This window comes from Lissotriton helveticus, chromosome 1_1 (assembly GCF_964261635.1).
Source record: "Lissotriton helveticus chromosome 1_1, aLisHel1.1, whole genome shotgun sequence".
Taxonomy (NCBI): domain Eukaryota; kingdom Metazoa; phylum Chordata; class Amphibia; order Caudata; family Salamandridae; genus Lissotriton; species Lissotriton helveticus.
Genome location: NC_136057.1, coordinates 1,709,270,363 through 1,709,290,581, shown reverse-complemented (window position 1 = coordinate 1,709,290,581; position 20,219 = coordinate 1,709,270,363). Strand labels below are relative to the sequence as shown.

The 20,219-nt window shown below is 47.3% G+C and overlaps 1 protein-coding gene across 2 annotated transcripts in view; it reads left to right on the top strand.

Moving 5' to 3' along the window:
- Positions 1-20,219, top strand: part of GLS2 (glutaminase 2) — a 324,314-nt gene that overhangs the window by 114,148 nt on the left and 189,947 nt on the right. For both annotated transcript variants that reach the window (XM_078689104.1, XM_078689105.1), the window contains exon 4: positions 19,401-19,530. In XM_078689104.1, the coding sequence (XP_078545230.1) occupies positions 19,401-19,530 (130 nt within the window). The remainder of the gene's footprint in view (positions 1-19,400; positions 19,531-20,219) is intronic.

The following is a 20,219-nucleotide window of genomic DNA, read 5'->3' as shown; positions in this document are numbered from 1 at the left end:
GAATGATCAGGGCTTCACATGAGAAGGATAGTTGTGGGAGTTGCTACGCTTCTTTTGACGACGTGTGCAACATATCCTGGGAGCAGCATGCCTGAGACTCAAATGGAGAATCCTATGGTGAACTCAGTATGCTGCAGCCTGAACAATAGTGGTGCATTGTGCTTTCTTACTTTGAACACTGGTATAGGCTCCTTATTTCTGTTGCTTTCACCCTATCTGCCATCTCCATCGAAGCTGTAGTTATTTACACCAACAGCTATACTACTCAACACCACTTTATGCCACTCCACCCCACTCCACTCTATGCATCTACACTCCACTCTACAGAGCTACACTCCTCACCACTCTACTCAATGCCACTCTGCTCTACACAACTTTACTGCACTCTACGCCACTCCACTCTATGTTTTGCCACTCCAAGCCACTCCACTGTACGACACGACACTCCACTCTACACCACTCCATGTCACTCTACTCAATACGTCTCCACTCCACTCTTTGTCACTCTACTCCACTCTGTGCCACTCTACTCTATGATACTCTACACCACTCCACTCTATGCCACTCCACTCTACGTCACTCCATGCCACTACTCTGTATGCCACTAATCTCTACTCTTTGCCACTCCACGCAAATGTACCCCACTTCACTTAGTGCCATGCATGGTACTCTCCACCCTATGCTACTCTACTTTATGCTAATCCTCCTCACTCTACGCCACTCTACTCGTCGCCACTCCACCCTTCGCCACCCCACTCTATGCCACTCTACACTACCCAACTCCATTCTCTGCTACTCTAGCCACTCCACTCTACACTACTTTACTCTAAACCACTTCACTTTGAGCCACTCTACTCTACGCCGCTCTACCCTATGCCACTCTACTCCATACCACTCCATTCCTCTCCATGCCACTTCACACCACTCCACTCAACTCTATACCATGTCACTCTACTCTATGCCACTCTATGTAACCCCAATCTACTCCATGCCACTCTATGCCACTTCAGCCCACACTTTTTGTCACGCCACTCTATGCCACTCTACTCTACATCACTTTATGTTACTCCATGCCAGTCTAATCCTCTCTATGCCACATTACTCCCCACCACTCCACACTCTACGCCACTCTACTCTATGCGCCTCCACACCACTCTACTCCACTTCACTCTACGCCACTCCATTCAAAGCCACTCCACTCTGTGCCACTCTGCTCTATGCCACTCTACTCTATGCCACTCTCCTCTACACCACTACATTTCAAGACACTCTACCCTATGCCATTCTACTCTACACCACTCCAAGCCACTCCATTCCTCCGTATGCCACTCCATGCCACTCCACTCTACTCTATACCATGCCACTCTATGCCACTGTACTCTGTGCCACTCCACTCTCTGCCACACCACACCACTGCACTTTTGTTCATGCCACTCTATGCCATTCACGCCACTTTACACCATGCCACTCTACTCTATACCACTCTACATTACTCCACGCCACTCTACTCATCTCTACACCACTCCACTCTACAGCACTCTACTCTACGCCACTCCACTCTACGCTACTCTAGCCACTCCAGTCTGCACCACTCCATGCTACTTTATTCTACGCCACTCTATTCTTTTCTACACTACTCTGTATGCCACTAATCTCCATGCCACTGTACTCCACGACACATTCCGCCACTCCATACCACTTCGTGCCACTACTGTACGCCACACCACTAATTTCACGCCATGCTGCTGTACAACATGGTTAAAAGACATTGGCAAAGCCAATATCTCTCATGTAGACGAGACCTATTGGTTTTGACATGCTTGTTTCTGTATGTTCTCCCGTTCGCCCATTCTACTTTGCTTGCTTTTATCAATCACTCATTGGGAAAATAGCTGGTTCTCAAATGCTCCTGCTTAAAATTTAGTATCCAGAGCTGGACTCATGAAAGTCATTCCATGCTTGACCATTCAGTGCTTGGTGGAAGGAAAGATACCTGAGGAAAATGTGTTGGATTCTTGTGCTTGGGAAAGTGGTGAGAGCATGGCACATCCTTCCCACACATCAACTCTGCACAGGGCAGCACTCACAGCTTTGGTTTTAAAATCATGCTTACCAAGTTAAAGTCAATACAACAAGACTTCCCAAATAAGGAAAGCAGTGGAAAATCACCACCAGATGCCACATCATATATAAAGTGCAAACAAGAGGTACTGGTCCAGTTCTTTCCAAGGTCTTCTCTTGTGCAGAGCACTGATATCTTGTTGCACAGGTGTCCAGCGTCACTCTTATATGGATGACCATATACATTTTGCCTACCCTGAATTTAAATGGGAATCATTTCATTAGTCTGGGGAGATCATGTAAATATTTCACAGTCCCGGCCCCCCCTGAACTTCAGTTGGATTTCTTTTCTTTATTGCTTATTCTGGGCTATAAAAATAGATGTACATATGTACTGCAGAAATTTCTCATGGTTCTGAGAGTGGTCATTTTTGGATAGTACTCAGATCAATCCGGATGTCTCCTGTATCGTAGGTCCGCACTTTGGAATAAACGTCATGTGTCTCAGCCAAAGCCTCCAGTGGTAATTATAGTGCTCTTCCATCTCTACCCCATACTTCATATACTTCATCTGGAACCAGGAGTGGGGTCAGATTTGGAAACAATATAAGACTACTTCACACAGAGGGAAAAATCTACATTACCAAGATGTTCCTGCGTGTTTGGGTGAACTGCGCCAGTTTTAAATATCCTCAAATCAAAGTTGTTTTACTTGTGGGCTCGAGACGTGGCAACCGGCAGTACCTTCGCGAGCAGGAAAGTGGAGATGCTGTCTTCATACAACATGGTTCTGAGAGTGGTCATTCGTGGGCAGTACTCAGATCCTTCCAGAACTCTAATATGTCATGGGTCCGTACTTTGGAATAAACTTCCTTTCCTCAGCCAAAGCCTTAAGTGGTTATTACACAGTGGCGTAGCTGGGGGGAAGGGGGCGGTCCGCCCCGGGCAGCACAAGTTGTTGGGAGCAGCGGCCTCCCCCGGCTTTCACCTGCTGTCTCGGGGCAGCAAGAGCAAGCTCTCCCCTCCTCAATGCGTAAATGCTCACCAGCAAACCCCCCTCTGCTGCTCTTCACTGTGGCAAACACTGAGACCGCCATGGGCGCCCATAGGGCTAGCTACGCCACTGCTATTAGAATGCTCTTCCACCTTTACCCCATACTTCAGTGACCTCACAAATTAGTCCACCTCCACATCTGCTCAAGCTGCAGTGCATTGAATCCACCATAGGGTTTCTCCATTAGACCCTCAGGCTTGCTACTCCCAGGATATGTTGCACACCTTGTCAAAATAAGGGGGCGCTAGGTGGCGCACGACCAAGATGGCCACACACCAGTGAGGCACTGGAACCTTGGTGGCATGATATGGCATTTATCCTCTGCTAACCCATAATTTCTCATCTGCAAACCAGTGCCGCTATCGCCTCGTGACCTGCCCTCACTCCGGTGCAAGAATCAGCGAGCTGCGACCTCGGCCGGAGCTCCTAGAGCGCGCTCTGTGCATGGAGCATTGCCTGCTGCCCTGAGCGGTCACTGCCGCTACTCAAGTCCGGGGACACCATGTGGCTGCGGGCCCCTCGGCGGCCTCAACACCGCTCCGCCAGCTCTTCTCGCACCCGACCTACCTAGCCAAAGCACTGATCTGCCGCTGCCTGAGCCTACCTGCTCTTTGGCCCTATACCGCCTTGGATTTGCGGATCCTTCCCACCGAAGCATCAGCGGTACCTTCGATCGCCGCCGACTCCATTCCATGACTGCTGACGCTCTGCTGTGTGAGCGCTGGGGCGTCTCTGGACTCTGCACCCCAGCCGCATCTTCGGAACTGACCTCCCTCCATTGGATCCTCATTGGCCGATCTGCACTAGCAATCACCCCTGCATCTGCCAGGTCATCCGCCATAACAGCTCCATAACACGTGGAGGCGGTGAGTCACAAGGGGGGCATGTTTCCCGGGCAGCCCCACAACTCTCCCTGCTTCCAGCGCCGACACATTGGGACTTCCTCACGCTACTGGGCCTTACCTTACCATGCTCAGAGCCGGCTTGCGGCGCCCGCAACTTTCTCTCCATGCAATTGCCTGAACTGCTCTCTCCCAGCCTACTACTCCCATACGTGTAGAGCCGCTCCCATCCACCAAGCACCGGGGCGATCGTACGCGCCTACCGGCCTGTGCCACAGCAACACCTTCCTGCCATAACTATCGTGTGGGCACCTCCCCCCTTTCCTCTGCTTGGTCCACGACTCTGCATTGGCTGGGCCTTGTTCCTGCGCCCTCACCGACACAGGCATTTGCTGGCCAGTTGGCTTCCCCCCTTGGTGGGTTCCTGCAATTCCGGTGGCACACTGAGACTAGCCTCCTGCTCCTTACCCTGCATTTCCTGGGCCTACCAGCTGCGACATCAGCCACCTTCCACCACTCCTTAAATGAGCACTACTTGGCTTCAGGTGGCAGCCGCCTCCTGGACTGAGGACTTCCATTGTTCTATTGCTCTCTTTGTGGCACGCCTCCCTCGGGGGCCCCTGTTTCTCCTCCTGGCAGCAGTTGTCGTATCCTGTGCCTTCGGCCCTCACTGGTTCCTTTGTTCAGTGCACCATCAGCCGCTGTGACCTATGATCGACTGGGAGAGACATCTCTGCTTCTGTCGGCTGACACCTAAGGAGTGGGAGTCTTAAGCATACCCCTACAGGCTCTTTCCGGACCCTCACCATTCTCCCACCTACGCCCTGTGTGACGCACCCAGTATCTGGGCATTGCTTTACTACTGCAGACATTTTCTCATGGGTCGTCCTCTCCTACGGCGGTCATGGGGAAGCCAGACGGACGCCAGCATGAGCTTGTTTTTGATACCAAAAAAGTGGCTACAGGCTCCAATTCAGAGGACTCCATCCACCCAAGCGGAGAGCAGACACAGACGCAGTCTTCAATCCCTGGAGATGAGGTTCAAAACATTGCTTCTGGCTATGCAGCATAGTCTTACAGACCTATCTACAAAAATGGACACCATGAATAGTCGCCTAGACTTTTTAGTCCAAAAGGTGGATAAGCACGATGGGCAAATCAAAGAGGCAGAGCGCCGTATATCGGACACTGAGGATACCACCACACAGCTCTAGCTCCAGGTGTCACAGATGGATAAACTGCTCAAAGTCATCGCTGCCACAAATGAGGACCTGGAGGCCTGCAGGTGGCAAAATATCATTTGAATAATTGGCATTTCGGAAAGTACCAACACGGGCCGCATGGAAGATTTTGTTGAGCACCTCCTGAAGGGTGCATGCGGTGCTGGAACATTTTTCTTGCAGCTTATTGTGGAACAGGCACATCGATCCCTGGGCCCCGATCCCCACCAGTAGTGCGCCACGTCCCATTGTGGCCCGCCTTCTCCATTACAGGGATCGGGACGCTGTGCTCAAAATGGCCTGAGAGAATTAACCGCTGCATTATGAGGACTTGGAATTCACTGTCTTCCCAGAATTCACCTTTGCAGTGCAGGAGGCGTAGCGTAAATTCCTGGTAGTCAAACAAAAGCTTTGGAAGTCGCAGATCGAATATGCACTCCTGTATCCTGAACACCTACGGGTATACTATCAAGGGAAACACTCCATCTTCACCAACCCACAGCAGGTGGAAGACTTCCTCAAATATGTCTCCCGCAGATCCCCGAGAGGAGCCTCCAGTCTATGGGAATCCAGGTCTCCATCCCCTGCCGCAGACTGACCCCTGTGTCGGCATCGCGACCGGGTGCTTCTCTAACGCCTCTTGCGCACTCTGCTTCTTCTGCGGAATCCAAAAATTCAACCGCAAGTGGACTGCCGATGTCTGGGTCTGAAGTGACAAACATTTCCTGATTCCGGAGCTCCTGATGGCTCCCAGCACATGATGGGCAGATAAGTGATGTGCTCAGCACAAGAACTTTGCATGTTGGGAAAGCGGACTCAATTCATGGTTAGACAGTTAGTACTGAACAATGCCAAGTGCCCTCCCTCTCCATGTATCCCATTGGGTAACTGCTTAGCAGTACGAGCGAGCAGGGAGGAAATCGTGACCCACCAGCGATCCCCTCCACACGGCCGATCCCCCTGGTTACTTGATTTCTGTTTGTTGGACTCTCTAGAACTGGACTGCAATGTCTTCTTGGGTTGTGGGTAGGGGGGATGGGAATTGTTGTTTTTGAATGTTCTTTGTGAAATACATCAGCAGATGGTCATACCAGCACACATTGGAATAGCCATGTATAGCACACACCATAACAATGCTTTCACTTGCCACTTACCCATCCCTGAGTAATGCATTCATCTCCTGACACACTCTGTATAAAATTGCTTACATGGAATGTCAGAGGCCTTTGCGACCCCCGTAAATGTCGGCAAATCCTTGCTTATCTTGATAGACATCAGATACACATTGCCATGCTCCAGGAGACACGTGTAGACCCGCGCCGAGCCCCCTGTTTCAGGAGTAAATGGGCGGCGGATCGCGGGTTCTCCTCTTACTCTACATACTCCAGTGGTACCTTCGTTTTAGGTAAAAAGAACACCCCCTTTATCCTAGGCGGCACTTTCAGCGACCCTTCTGGTAGGAGTTGTATGCTGTGAGGTACACTGAGTACACAGTCAATTACACTTATCTGTTGCTGTGGCCCTAACGTCCATGATCTACACTACTTTACTACACTATGGGGACACATCCTTAAGGTGGGATCCACTCACGTCATTTGGGGGGGGGGACTTTAGCACTTCCCTGTGCCCTTCTATGGACAGGGCCAACCCTCTTCCTCACCATTACACCAAAACTTATGAAACGTTAATGCGTCTACTCCCTGATCATGGGCTTATTGACGCTTGGCTCCACGTTCACCCCACTGAAAAGGAAGGCACCTACTATACTACGGCACATACTTCCTGGTCACAGCTTGATTATTGGATTGTCTCCCGAGGGGTTGCTCCTTGAATTCTCTCGGGGGAACACATGGCCAGGACCCTATCGGATCATGCTCCGGTATGCATGACAATCGCGCCCCCTAGCTCGATTGCCTCCCCACGACCCTGGCGGCTAATGCCGGAAGCACTATTAGATACTGCCTTCAAAGCGGAACTTGGGGAAGAAATTTCTGATTTCTTTGAGAGGAATAAGGGTACAGTCACCCATGTGAGCACACTTTGGGAGGCTTTTAAAGTTACGGTGCGTGGTTTCTGCATATAAAAAAGCTTTGGAGTCCTCAGAGACATTCGCCGCAGCCTGCGCCGCCTTGAAGGGGAGCTAAAACAACTATAAAAAGATATCTGGCAGGATGCCACCGGGACCCAGAAGGTTACACTTAGGGACAAACTCACAGAATGCACAACCACAGCTGAACGGGATGTTCGTTTTTGCGGCAAATACTTCACTGCTTGCAGGTTTGGGGAGGGGGAGAGGCCTGGCAGGGCGCTAGCGACGGAAATTCGCTTGACCCGTTTCTCCAATTACATTATGGATATAATAGACAGCTCGGGGACACACCACCTGGGATAGTATCGAAATCTTGCAAACTTTCACTGACTTCTACACAAATCTTTATCATTCTCACAGGTCCGAACCCCCGGATTTTGCTCCTTTCCTTAAAGATATTTCGCTGGGGTGGTTGGGGGATAATCAAAGGGAATTCCTAGGGGCTACCTTTGAAGATGAGTTTCGAGCAGCCATTATGCAGATGAAATTGGGCCAAGCCCCTGGTTCTGACGGCCTTCCTATCGACTTCTACAAGACGTACCAGGATCAATTACTTCCGGTGATGAGAGAGGTATACCTTGAAGCTCTAGAGGCACACATCCTTCCCGGTACAATGCGTGAGGTGCTAATTACCTCCCTCCTGAAGCCTTGAAATCCGGCAAACCACTGCGACTCTTACCGGCCCATCTCCCTCATTAACACAGACGCAAAAATTCTTGTAAAACTTTTAGCCAACAGCCTCAGTTTATTGATGGAGAAACTTGTGCTGCTGGACCAGGCGGGTTTTATCTCTGGGAGAGCGACCTCCCACAACCTTTGTACTCAATTTTCCATTCTGCAAACGGTTGATTCCCCAACTGGCCCTAGTGGCAGTTTTTTTAGACGCCACTAAGGCCTTTGACTCCGTGGAATGGGACTATCTTTTCACTATCCTTTAATGCCTGGGGCTACGCGTTGGCTTCTTAGCATGGATACGTCTGCTTTATGCCTCTCCCACGGCACGGGATCTGATGAATGGCCATATCTCCGACTCCTTCCACCTCATTCGAGGTACTAGACAGGGCTGCCCTCTCTCTCCCCTCCTGTTTGCCCTTGCCATAGAGCCGCTGGCGGCCACAATCAGGCAGCATCATGAAGAAAAGGGCCTTTGATGTTTCCTTCGCCAGATCCTCATTTCCCTGTATACCGACGCTGTTACTCTGTATGTCAAAGACCCTCAACAGAACCTCAACCCGCTCCTCCATGAAGTCGTTCAGTTCGGAGGTCTCTCCGGCATCCATATCAATTGGGCCAGATCTCAACTTTTTCCACTCACATAATCTGTGGTACGATTCCCCACAGACTATCCCATAGAATGGTGCACTGCCGAGGTGAAATACCTGGGGATTCACCTTACCATTGATCGCGAGGAATTAATGAGGCTCAATTATGGACTACATTGGAACATATCGCTAGCAGCATCACTCACTGGAACCCTCTCCCCCTCACTATGGCGGGCCGTAGTCTCGCTCATTAAAATGGCTATCCTCCCCAAGCTCCTATATTTGTTTTTAAATATCCCTTATGACCCGCTGGCATTTCTTTTCTCAGCTTTGCTCGGAGCTAATCAGATTAGGTTCGGGTGGTAAACAACCATGTTTGCAGTGGGGAACACTTACACGACCATATTCCCAGGGGGGACTTAATGTCTCTGATTTAGAACTGTACTATATATGTGCCCAAGCACACTATGCTCATTATTGGTTCCACCCTCCCAGATATATGCCTCACGTAGCAACTGAACACTGGCTGTCAGACAGCATCCCGCTTGATGGGGTCATATGGGCCTCGCGCGTCCTTCCAGACTTCAGTAGATTTTACGGTTGAAGCTTGGCGCTGCATTCCTTGCCGCCTAAAAGCCCCCATCTTATATTCCCCGTTGCTCCAGCTTACATATCGCCCAAATATGCCAGTCTCGCAGGAAGGAGTTTTCCACAAAACCACAACTAAACATAGCTTTCATTGCTGGGGTGACCTCTATCTCGCTGGCTTGTTCCGCACCGTACAGCAACTATTTGGTGATACGCAGCCCTCTCCCATGGACATATTCCTCTAAAACCACCTGCGGCAAGGTTTTAAAGAGTACACTCCCTCATACCCTCAAGAACCCCTGGCTGTTGCTCCACTGAGTCATGTACTACACGTTAGTAATATGTCCCACCTAGTATCTACACTCTATCATAGCATGTACACAGAGATGGTCTACCCCCTGTACTTCCCGGGATAAATGGGCGGCTGACATCGGACATGAGGTCACGGACCAACAGTGGTTGTATTGTTGCAGGCAGATTGAACAAGTCCCTTCCAGTAGTCTGTTGCGTATCACTCACTACAAGTTTCTGCACCGTATTTACTACACTCCTGTTAAACTACACAAATACAAACTACGTGAAACAAACCAATGAGACAGGTGTAGGGCGGAAGCCGCTGACTTTCTTCATCTTGCATGGGGTTGTAGCTCAGTCTTCACCTACTGGCAGCAGGTATTCACTGCGCTGGAATTGATGACCTCACTGCAAATCCCCTTGTCCCCGGTCACCGCTCTACTCGGATACACGGAAGGGATACCCGTGACGTGCTGTAAATATGTCTCATTCACTCTCCTTCTAGCCAGGCGGCATGTGGCCTGTAGATGGGGCCACGGACGTGCATCCAAATTCAAGGATTGGATTAGCGACATGACACTCTGGCAGGACCAATCACTTATGCTGAACTGCTTCCGCTCTCGTACCGTCCCCGGGATATCTGGGACCCATTTAAATCATATCTCCTAGAACACCCTGTGTAGACTAGTAATGAGTCTTAACTGTCCTCCCTATGCTACAATTTACACCCTGCATACGAATGATAGATGATTGGTATCTCTTACTATGACTATCTGGATTGCCTTACTACTTTGAATCGCCATATTTTTTTTGTCGTAGGACCTGCAGCAGAACCCAAGCCTACTGCAAAACCACTGAAACATAATGTGCTTGAAAACAAACAAATCAAAGTCATTGATTTCCAGGAAAAAAACCAAATTAAATTCCAGACAACGCGATCGTACACAAAATTGGGAGAATATCAAACTCACAACCAAATAACCATTTTTATAATGTGTCACTATGTATTTTTTTTTTACTGCACATGCTGTTGCTGCTGTGATATGTCTGTAAAGTGCTCTGATACCTTTGGGCCTAGTTTGCGCTATATAATCTTTATAAATGAATATATGTATTTGGAAACATTATTCATTGACTGGAAACTTCACTTGTGCCTTGATGTGACAGAACAGACCGTGTGAGCAGTCAGCAGTACAGAGGCAAAGCTCCCTTGCTCATCTGGATGGTGTATGTGTTGGTGGTGTTACCCATAATCCTCTGCAGCAGCGAGCCTCAGTTTCTCTTGCACCAAAGGAGGGCATTAGCCCAAGGGAAAACGTGCACCTGCTGTTCAGTAAGCAGCTACTGAAGGAAAAACCAGTTGTCCAACATGCATTAATGCTCAAAATTGGAAAGCAGCCCAAATAATTCTGGACATTTCCCAGGGAGAGCAACAAGTCGTTTGGGTTCAAGGCCACATATTTTCACAAAACAAGGCATTTACCATCCGTAGAGCTGGAGGCGTTCTTCACACGCCAGAGAACCAGAGACGGAGGCCCACGCCTCCCACATAAAGAAGAGAAATCCGAACACATGAACATTTGATCTATCTATACTGAAAGAAGCAACACAAAGGTAGACACCATAAGATAGAGTTGTGTAGTCTTTTTAAGAATGTTTAAACAGTACTCTGCATTTTTGTAGTAATTCACAATCGATCCTGTCTTCATCCGATATATGTACCTGGGAGTCAGTAGAATTTAAACCACATTGAGGCATCAGAACTCAATCAAATATGCAACAACCAAGATCCCCTCTTTGAGACGATTAGTGGTGGTCTGTAAACGTCGCCGCTCCCAAGGAATCTAGACCAAACTTTTCAAAGAAAGAACTTGGACCATTCTGAATTAATTTTAAAAATCTGATTAATTTTTGTGTTTAAAAAAAAAGAAAAGCCAAGTATTTGGGGTCTCTGTGACTAGCTCAGCGCCCAAGCCCTACTCTGGGGTTCACCCTATAGACTTTTTAAAGCCTTCCTTTCCACTGGTCTCCCTGGAAGATCTGGGCTACTCTCTGGCTTGACACTTCTATTTAGGGTCATGGATCACTGATCTGGGTTGCCTTGTGCATCCTATTCAACTTCCCACGCGGGGCAGGCCTGGTCCTTGAAGTAGGGCATTCCGCATTCCACTACAAGAGTAGACTTTGGAGTCTTAACCCTTCAAGCTGGACATCGAGTATCACCTTCATTTCTCGTTTTAGTAGGGAGAATGAGGGCTTTGCCTTCTTGCCCCATCGCTCTCTGAAGAGACGAGGACAGAGGCCTGTGCCAAATACCCGCAGAGACACCTCTCTATGCTGTGTCACGGGTGCTGGCTCCAGTGAGCAGGTATGCACTATCCTATGCATTGTCTGGTTAACAAGGCTTTAACAGTTTCACACTGGGTGGAAGACTTTGCGGTTCAGATTCAAGGGCACCCTGCAATACACCGGTGCCGCCTGCCATGGGTGATACCAGTCGTTTCAGCCCCCACTTCCAGCTTCTGATGTCTGGGTGAGAGGAGCCTCTGCATGAGGGATGGGGTTGTGGTGTGAGTTAGCCCACTAGAAGTCTCCCTCCACTTCAGAGGTTGCCCGCTCTTCTATGGCTGACGATGATGGCATCTCTCTGGTAGCAGCAGAGGACCAGCAGAGGTTCTGGTGGGGGAGCGGATGCTGTGCAACTCCCCGGACCGCTTTCTGTCAGGATCATGCTTGGTGGCACCATGGCACTGAAGGGTGCCAGCATGGCTTGAGGTGGTGGCCGACCCGGGAGCTTGAGCAAGCCTGGACTGCACCTATCATGACTGCTCCACGGGTTCGGATGGTTGTCTTCTCTGCCTGACCCCTACTGATGCCCAGTTGCTGGTCCAGGGTAGTCTGACTGGCTGTAGGAGCAAGGACACCTTAACTTGCTTGATTTGTGCTGGACCTGCCCACCCGGAAGTGAGGTAACCCAGGGTGAGAGTCTTCTCCTCGAATGGTGTAATTGCTGAATTGACTTGTGGATGTGGACACCTAATATGGTAGGGAGCACACTGGCACGCTGTGGCCCTTCTCCTGCCCCTCTGCCCCCCTTCTGGGCCCTAGCGTTGCAGCTGTATCTCCTCCTCTGCCCCCGTGCTTCGTTTTAAGCTGCGAGAATAGACTCATAGTTTGGGCTGTAAATTTCGTCATCTACCCACCCAACAGGCATATGCAGACAGTTCCAGTAGCCCGCCTGATTGCCCTTCACCAGGCCCGGCTGACCCAGGTGATCACTGCCCTGGCACTACACTAGACCCAATAGGCTGCCTGTTGTAGGGCCCTGTCAGCCCTTCTAACTAACTCCTATGCTATCTCCCGCCTGCTGATCTGGAGTTTGTTGATGAGTGAGTGATGCTATTGGACTGATATCATAAAAACAACTAAGAGAAGGAATGCTTGAATGAGTCTTAACCACTGACGATCGCTTAGGCCACATTCCAGTCCATCGTTTTTTGTTCACTATACCACTCTATAGACCATCCATATGTAAACCAGTCTTGCTTCTGTTAATATAATGTCAGTCCAGTCCGCTTTGCCAGGCCAGGTCCCTTACAGGTGGGGTCAGAAGCAACCCCCACATGTATCAACCTCGTTGGACCTCATCAGTGAGGTACACTTTGAACAGGGCCGGACTGGGAGCAGAAACCGGCCCTGGCAAACTGCTCAGCCACCCCCCCTGGGGTGAGGGGGAGTGCAGCCGAGCAGTTTGCGTGGGCCAGTTTCGTCCGATTTTGTTACACAATGATTGCGGTGCAGGTGAAGGATAGGGTACTGGGTGCCTTACACCACAATTTCTTCACACTGCAACCCCTAATTTGTCTTTATGCTAGTTTAAAAAATATGTATTTTCTACTTTGTTCATATTTAGTACAAAAATATATTTTACAGCAATCTGATTTAAAAGTATAATCCATCAAATCTGTTCCAAAACCAACACAACGTGCTCCGATGACCTGTCCCCCCACCGGCCTTAAACTCTCCGGGTCAGATGCGCGCTTGCTGAGCACAAGATGGCGGAGTGCTCCTCGGTGCTCTGACTGCGTCCCCCCTCCGACCCCACGTAATGGAACTCTGCTCTCATAGTTTTTGGTTCCTGACCCGGGTGCATCTTGCCATTTTGAGATGGTTTCCATTGATGCCCGCGACCTGGGTCCGCCATTTTGTGGATTCTTGTCCTTTCCTTTGATCCATTGTATTCCATCCTGCCGACCTTCAGTCATTTCTCTTTTTCTGGACTGCCTTATCTCTTTCTCCCCCTCAGGTCCCCCTCTCTCCTCTCACCAATCTCAGCCTCCGACTCTTGTCCCCCACCTACCGCTCTCTACCCCTTTTGATTTTTTTAAATTTCACCATTAACTCTGTAAATATGTGATATATACTTGTCCAGCCTAATCGCTAATAAAATGTAATCCTGAGCAAATCTACTATTTGTATATATATGTATATAGAGATAACTCTAACCACTAGTATATATAGTAGACCCTTGTACTCACTACCATTCCTATGTGATTCTTAGATTTATCTATTTGTATCTCTTCCTTGAGTGACTTTACAACTTGTACATTTGCAATTTTCTCTGTTTGGAGCTCTTTCTTGTGTGACTTTACAACTTGTACATTTGCATTTTTTTCTGTTTGTATCTTTTATGTAACTCGTGTAATCCTAAATCCTTATGTTTCGCAACTGGTTCTTTTGTAAAGTGCTCTGACACCTTCGGGAAATGTTCCGCTATATAAAATCGCATTAAATAAAATAAAAAATAAATTCGGGGGCACCCTCCCACTCCGTCAGGGTTTCTGTCTTTCATCCAATCTGCGCTTCTAATACAAATGCTGCAATGAATGTTTAAGCCAACCCTGTGTCCGCATTTTAAATTTCAAACAGATTAACACTCGAAAAAAGTATCTCCAAACGTTCTTACAAGAGTGAAGGTCCAATGCATTTTTTACCTCCTTGCACCATCTGCTGGATGGTTTTAGAACCACAATTTTAAACAGATAAGATACTTTCAAACATTGGCAAGAAGGATCTTTTGACATTCTTTGTTAAACTCAAATCAAACTTACATCAAAATTACATTTTGGTGTAATTTAAAAAAGGCAGATTTGTATCAATAGTGAAACTAGGCCCAACTCATTATTTAAACCTCCTGGTTCCATGGTTTTTAAAATCAGAATGTATATACTTTCTTTCTATCTGAGTATATATTCTCTATCGCTGCAGCAAATATCTTGTGAAACATGTTCCAGCGACAGAAATTTCCGGCCCGCTATATTACCACGATGATTCATTCATATGTCAATGTAAGGTAACAGTATATTTAAAGTCTTTGTTTTCTATGACCCTAAAGTTCTCTGCTATCTTTTAAGTTGGCGAATTGGGGCACCAACATAATAATACCTAGTGAGCATATGTATTATCATAAAGATCACATACGTTGTTTGGCAACTGATGGACGAATTAAGAATATAAACGTATTCTTTAATTGACTGTCATTGTCCAACCATTTTAGGGCATTAAAATGAATTTGACAGTATTTACAGTGCTCTCAAGTAAAAATGAATCCTACCTTGCAGCAAGCATAGGGCCCAGATCTCAAGTTGAAATGTTTACCACAACAAACAACAAAGTGATGGAAGGAATGCTTAAATTAATCTCAGCCACAGGCGCTTGCTCAGGGCCACATTCCAATCCATCATTTTTTGCCCACCCTGCCACTCTAGAATTATATCAGCCATATGCTAATCAGTCTTGTCCTGCTCCGAAAAAAACTGTCCAGCCCAAAGCATTCTTTCCATCACGTGGCTCGTTGTTACTGCTAATTTCGTGCATGTGATGGGTATGCCTAGAAATGAGTCCCATGCCCACTGTGCCATAGGATTCAATCTGTGCCTCCTGATGCAGCTCATGTAGACTGGAACTGGTTTAGAATGACTTGTGTTCCCATTTGAAGGGGACCAGTCCTGGCAGTTTTGGCTCACAGCTCCTGTAGGAACTCTGTAGTCTCTGGTGGACCTCTTCACCAGACTCCCAACACCAACCCATTCACCACACTACTCTGTGAACAGCTGTGGCCAAATGATGTGGCCATTTCTGCCTTCAACATCTATGGAGAAACAGTTGGCAGCTGATTCTGTCTGGTGAAAATCTATTAATAGCCCTAGGACAGCTTTCATTGGGTGTAGCACTACAGCGTCTCTTCCCTGGCCTCCCTCGCTTTACATCACTCAGGATGCTGGAACAGAAGAGACAACCTTCGTTTGCTCCTCACCTTGTGGCCTAGAGGAGTATTATTTTCAGTTTCCGGAACAGCACCAATTGAAGTGCTTCATGTTAGGCTGACCTGCCCTTTTCTTCAAACTACTTAAGAAAAAATACTTTAATACACACAGATTTTGGAACATGTGATTAAAGAGTCTCTGCTTCTACCAATAACATCTTTGTGTAACATTCTAAGAATCTTCATATCTGGATTGACGTTCCAATAGACGTACCGCACTTGGTGCAAAACAGAACTACACAATGGAACTTCTGACTCCTGTTGTGCCCTGAAGAAGTCCATCTGTATATGGACGAAACGCGTCGGCCGGCTTTTTCTGCGTATATATGTGAAGCAATTGTTAGAAAAATACAATAAAGGAGAAGATAAATAACCTTTTCGACTTTGAAATGATCAATCATTCTTATTTATCGCATGTGTGGTTCACCTCTGTTTTTTATATACAAGAGGCAACCCCTTTACCTGCAGATGTTTGTATATAAAGACAGGGATGCAGGATCTGCCACCTCAGTGACCAGTCTTGTCTCCTCTCTGACCCATCAAGTCAAACTCTTGCAATGCAGAATAGCAGCCGGTAAGAATTTTTTTTATACAAGATGGTTGACGTTACAGCGTAGCTCACAAGCCTTTTAGGCAGGATGGCTGAGTTGATGGAGCAGACCATGGAGTTGGCGAGGCATTCACGATGTAGGAGATATTTATCTCTGACAAACTACAAGGCTATTGCTCCCAAAATATACAGGTCAGGTGCCTTTCTCAGAAACCAGAGCCTGACTTGGTGAAGTCTACATAGAGGACATCCTACCTCCATCTTTGACTTGGTTGATTGTGCTTCTGCTAGCAGTCTAAGAGCGGAGGAAGTCTGCACACAACTCCTCTCCATTTTGAAGGCTAAAGACCCAAGGACTGGATCTCCAAGCTGCCCCAGTCCAGAGAGAACCATACTTAACCCAGTTGACCCAAAAGGAACACCGGTTTACACTTACATCAAGCTGGATCTCAGAAAATAACACATCTATTATCCTGCTATCTTTCTGTTCATTCTCTGGACCCAGGTGTGTCTCGAAGCACTTCACCATCTCCATGGTCACCCCTTTTTTAATAAACAACAGTGAGACGAGTGACTCTGCATAACCTCCAGTACCCTGCTGGATCACCCAGTGCTCCTAATGATGGAAAGAGATACGACCTGGAGCTTGGAATAGGTCTAGTGCTGTCAAATGTGCCCCTTGATGACATTGATTGTCCTTGGGTCGCAAACATTTGCTCATGGTAGGGTGCTGTATGCCTTCCTGTGTTTTTTGTTTGTATTTTTTTGTAGGATTGTTGCATTTTTGCCCTCTTTGGTGCATTCACGGGTGAGTCAATGGGGTTGTTTTCTGTTGACTATCTTATGGAATGCATATCTCTGCAAGGTTTGTTTGTAGGTTCCCCTTGTTTAGTATGAAAGTAGTTCTGTTCTGCCCCTTTGGCTTTATGGGGTTGCTGCTGCCTACTCCTCCTCACCTAAGGCGGACTTTCGTCGGTCTTCCACAAAGATTTTAAAATGGACTGACGGATGGCTTCCTGGTTCCTCTATTGATGGTTGGGACAGCATTTCTTGCAAGAAGTCCGCCAGTTACTGCCCGAATGCATTCAGTTTGCAAAATGCTAGGGTTTCAAGCATATTTCACTTTACCAGCTGTTTTGGAGGGCTTTGTGTTCTAATGTGCCAGGTCCTGGTGCTGGCATGCTCTATCTAGGCTGGCATCCTTAGGGCGTAGGAGCAGAGCAGCGGCGTTGTATAATGCCGCAGATAGCTGGTATCCTGATTCATATAAAGGTACATCACCGTCCAACTAGGTGTCATTGTGGATATGTTTAGCATGTGTACAATACCTCATCAATGCATTGTTCAAGGCCGGAAGGGTCAATATGAAAAGAGAATTGCAGGATATGACCAAACCCACAATTTTAAATACAGTGAAACAAGATTATTTACAATGAGATGCAACATATTATGTGCTACATGCCCAATGTAATGCGAACACACAGTACTAATGCAAAACAAGGCAGGCGAATAAAGGGTGATCACATTAAAATCCATAACATGGCAGTGAGGTCAAGAGATGGGGATATAGGTTCAAGAGTCAAGAATATTTTGTCTCAACTGCTTTAGCAAAGTCCAATTCCTGGTACAGCCTTTCTTGGTGCAGTAAAATTGACATTTGAGCTGAATCAAGCAGAGAATAAATCATAGCACGAATGCACCCTGAGAAGAGAGGCGACAAGTAACTTTATAACTTCAACGTTTGGTGGATTCCTGAGGATGACAGGGGTGGGAGGTGATGATCTGGCTTATTAAATGTCAGGGGGCTTCCTATCCAAGAGAACAAAACACTTCAGGGACAGACCATCACAAACCAATATGTAGAACAGTTTTTTTCAGCTCTATGAATCTATTTTTGTACAGGAATATCCAAGTCCAGAATTGCTACTGCTAGTTTACAAGGCCCTGACCCCACAGGTCCTTCTAACTATTGAACTTAGATTGGCATTCATAGCCTTCCCTCAGACTACTAACTGGATTATGTCCTAACAGTAGCTCGGAAGCAGGAATGAGGGCCATGTGGGAGGATATTAAGGGGCATATTATCAAGACAGGCGATACAATTATCACCGTTTAGCGGCAGAAAACTGCGCTAAAACGGCGATAATGGGCTTGATAATATGCTCTATGGAATTCCAATTGAAGCCCATGTTAGATGTCCTTCACATCTAACATGGGCTTCAATTGGAATTCCATAGAGCATATTATCAAGCCCATTATCGCCGGTTTAGCGGCAGTTTTCTGCTGCTAAAACGGCGATAATTTTATCGCCTGTCTTGATAATATGCCCCTAAATCCTCAGTTGGCTCAAATGGAGCAGCAGCGCTCCTGCTCCTGGATCTGTCTTCTGCGTTCGATACGATTGATCACCCCAGGCTGTAACAGAGATTGGACAATGTAGGAATTCAAGGAACTGTCAGGACCTGGATTCAACGTTGCTCATTGACAGATCCCTCGTCATTCACTTCCTCCCTTCTCCTAAGCAGTATTCTACTCCGCAGACAGTGCCCTTCAAGAATTGGTCATTGTTCCCCTCCGTTTAATTGCTTACCTAAACCATTCACCTCTTCAACGACTTGCAGAGGGGGGCGCTGGATGTTGGAATAGTATAATTTACTATTCCTACTCCAGTCGGTGCGGACAATAGGGAAGGTGTTGGATTTAAAATCCAACACCTTCCCCCCACCCCTCTTCAAGTCGTTGTTCCGACTTGCGGAGTAATGGTATGCGGAATCACAACACGGTCGTTGTAACAACCGCGTTGTGATTCCCTGCGGGGAGAAAGATTCATGGTAAACGTTGTTTACCGGCTGCAGAGTGCTAGAGGTCAGGGTTCAGTTCAGCCCAAATCTTTTCCTTGACTGCACTACTCACCCTTGTGGTGGCTCCTTGATTAAATATTCTTTTAGATACAATCAAAGAATGCTGGGGAATCAGACAGCCTTGGTCTTAGAATTGGTTGCTTCCTCCACATTCTTCATTCTCTTCTTTTTTTTCTTCTCCTTCTCCTCTCTGTCACCCTGTAGGCTCACCTCCAGCTTTTCAATCCTGCTTACTCCCTTTCTTCTCGCTTCAGGTGTGTCAGAGGCAACATCGTGCTGCTAACCCAGGCTTTCCGCAGGAAGTTCGTCATTCCCGACTTCGAAGACTTCACCAAGAGTGTGGACAGGCTGCATGAGAGCTGCAGGAAGATCAGTGGGGGAAAGGTAAGGGGTGTGTGAGCAGGACCAAGCAGCAGGGGGGATGGTCATGTATGTACATGTTACAGGAAGCTTGGATGTGGAACCAGAAGGGATGCAAGCAGGGTTGGATTGGAGCCAAAAAAAATGGCCCACATTCGCAGATCGCAACCTTTTGTAGTACACTGCTTGGTTAGGATCATGGAGCTAAATTATGGGAAATATCAGTGGTAATAGATGTTTTTTAAAGCTTATGAGAAATATCAGTGGTAATAGACGTTTTTTAAAGCTGATAGGGCCAGACCTAAAAAGGAAATTAACATTCCAATTGAAAAAATACACTTTGGAGGCAGAGAATTATCAAAAATACTAGGAACTCACGTTTAATTACTTTTTTATTCATAACTTACATTTTTGTGGATTTTCTTTATTAATATCCCCCGAGAAACAGGTCATGCTGTAGACCTAAACTGCCTTTTACACTCACTCTGGACTTTTCATGTTTTTACAGTACTTGAGAGAGACCTCCAATGCTCAGAGACTGATGAAAGGGGCATCTGTTTTTTTTTGTTTTACTTGCTGCTAGCATCGCATGTGCGTTCAGACTAAGGGAATCATGCTAGTGTGTAAATGGAAAAATCAAAAAATAGAGCCAATATGTTTTTATCTCACTCCAGGTCTTTTATTTCGAAACCTGGCAAGCTCTACAACCTTCA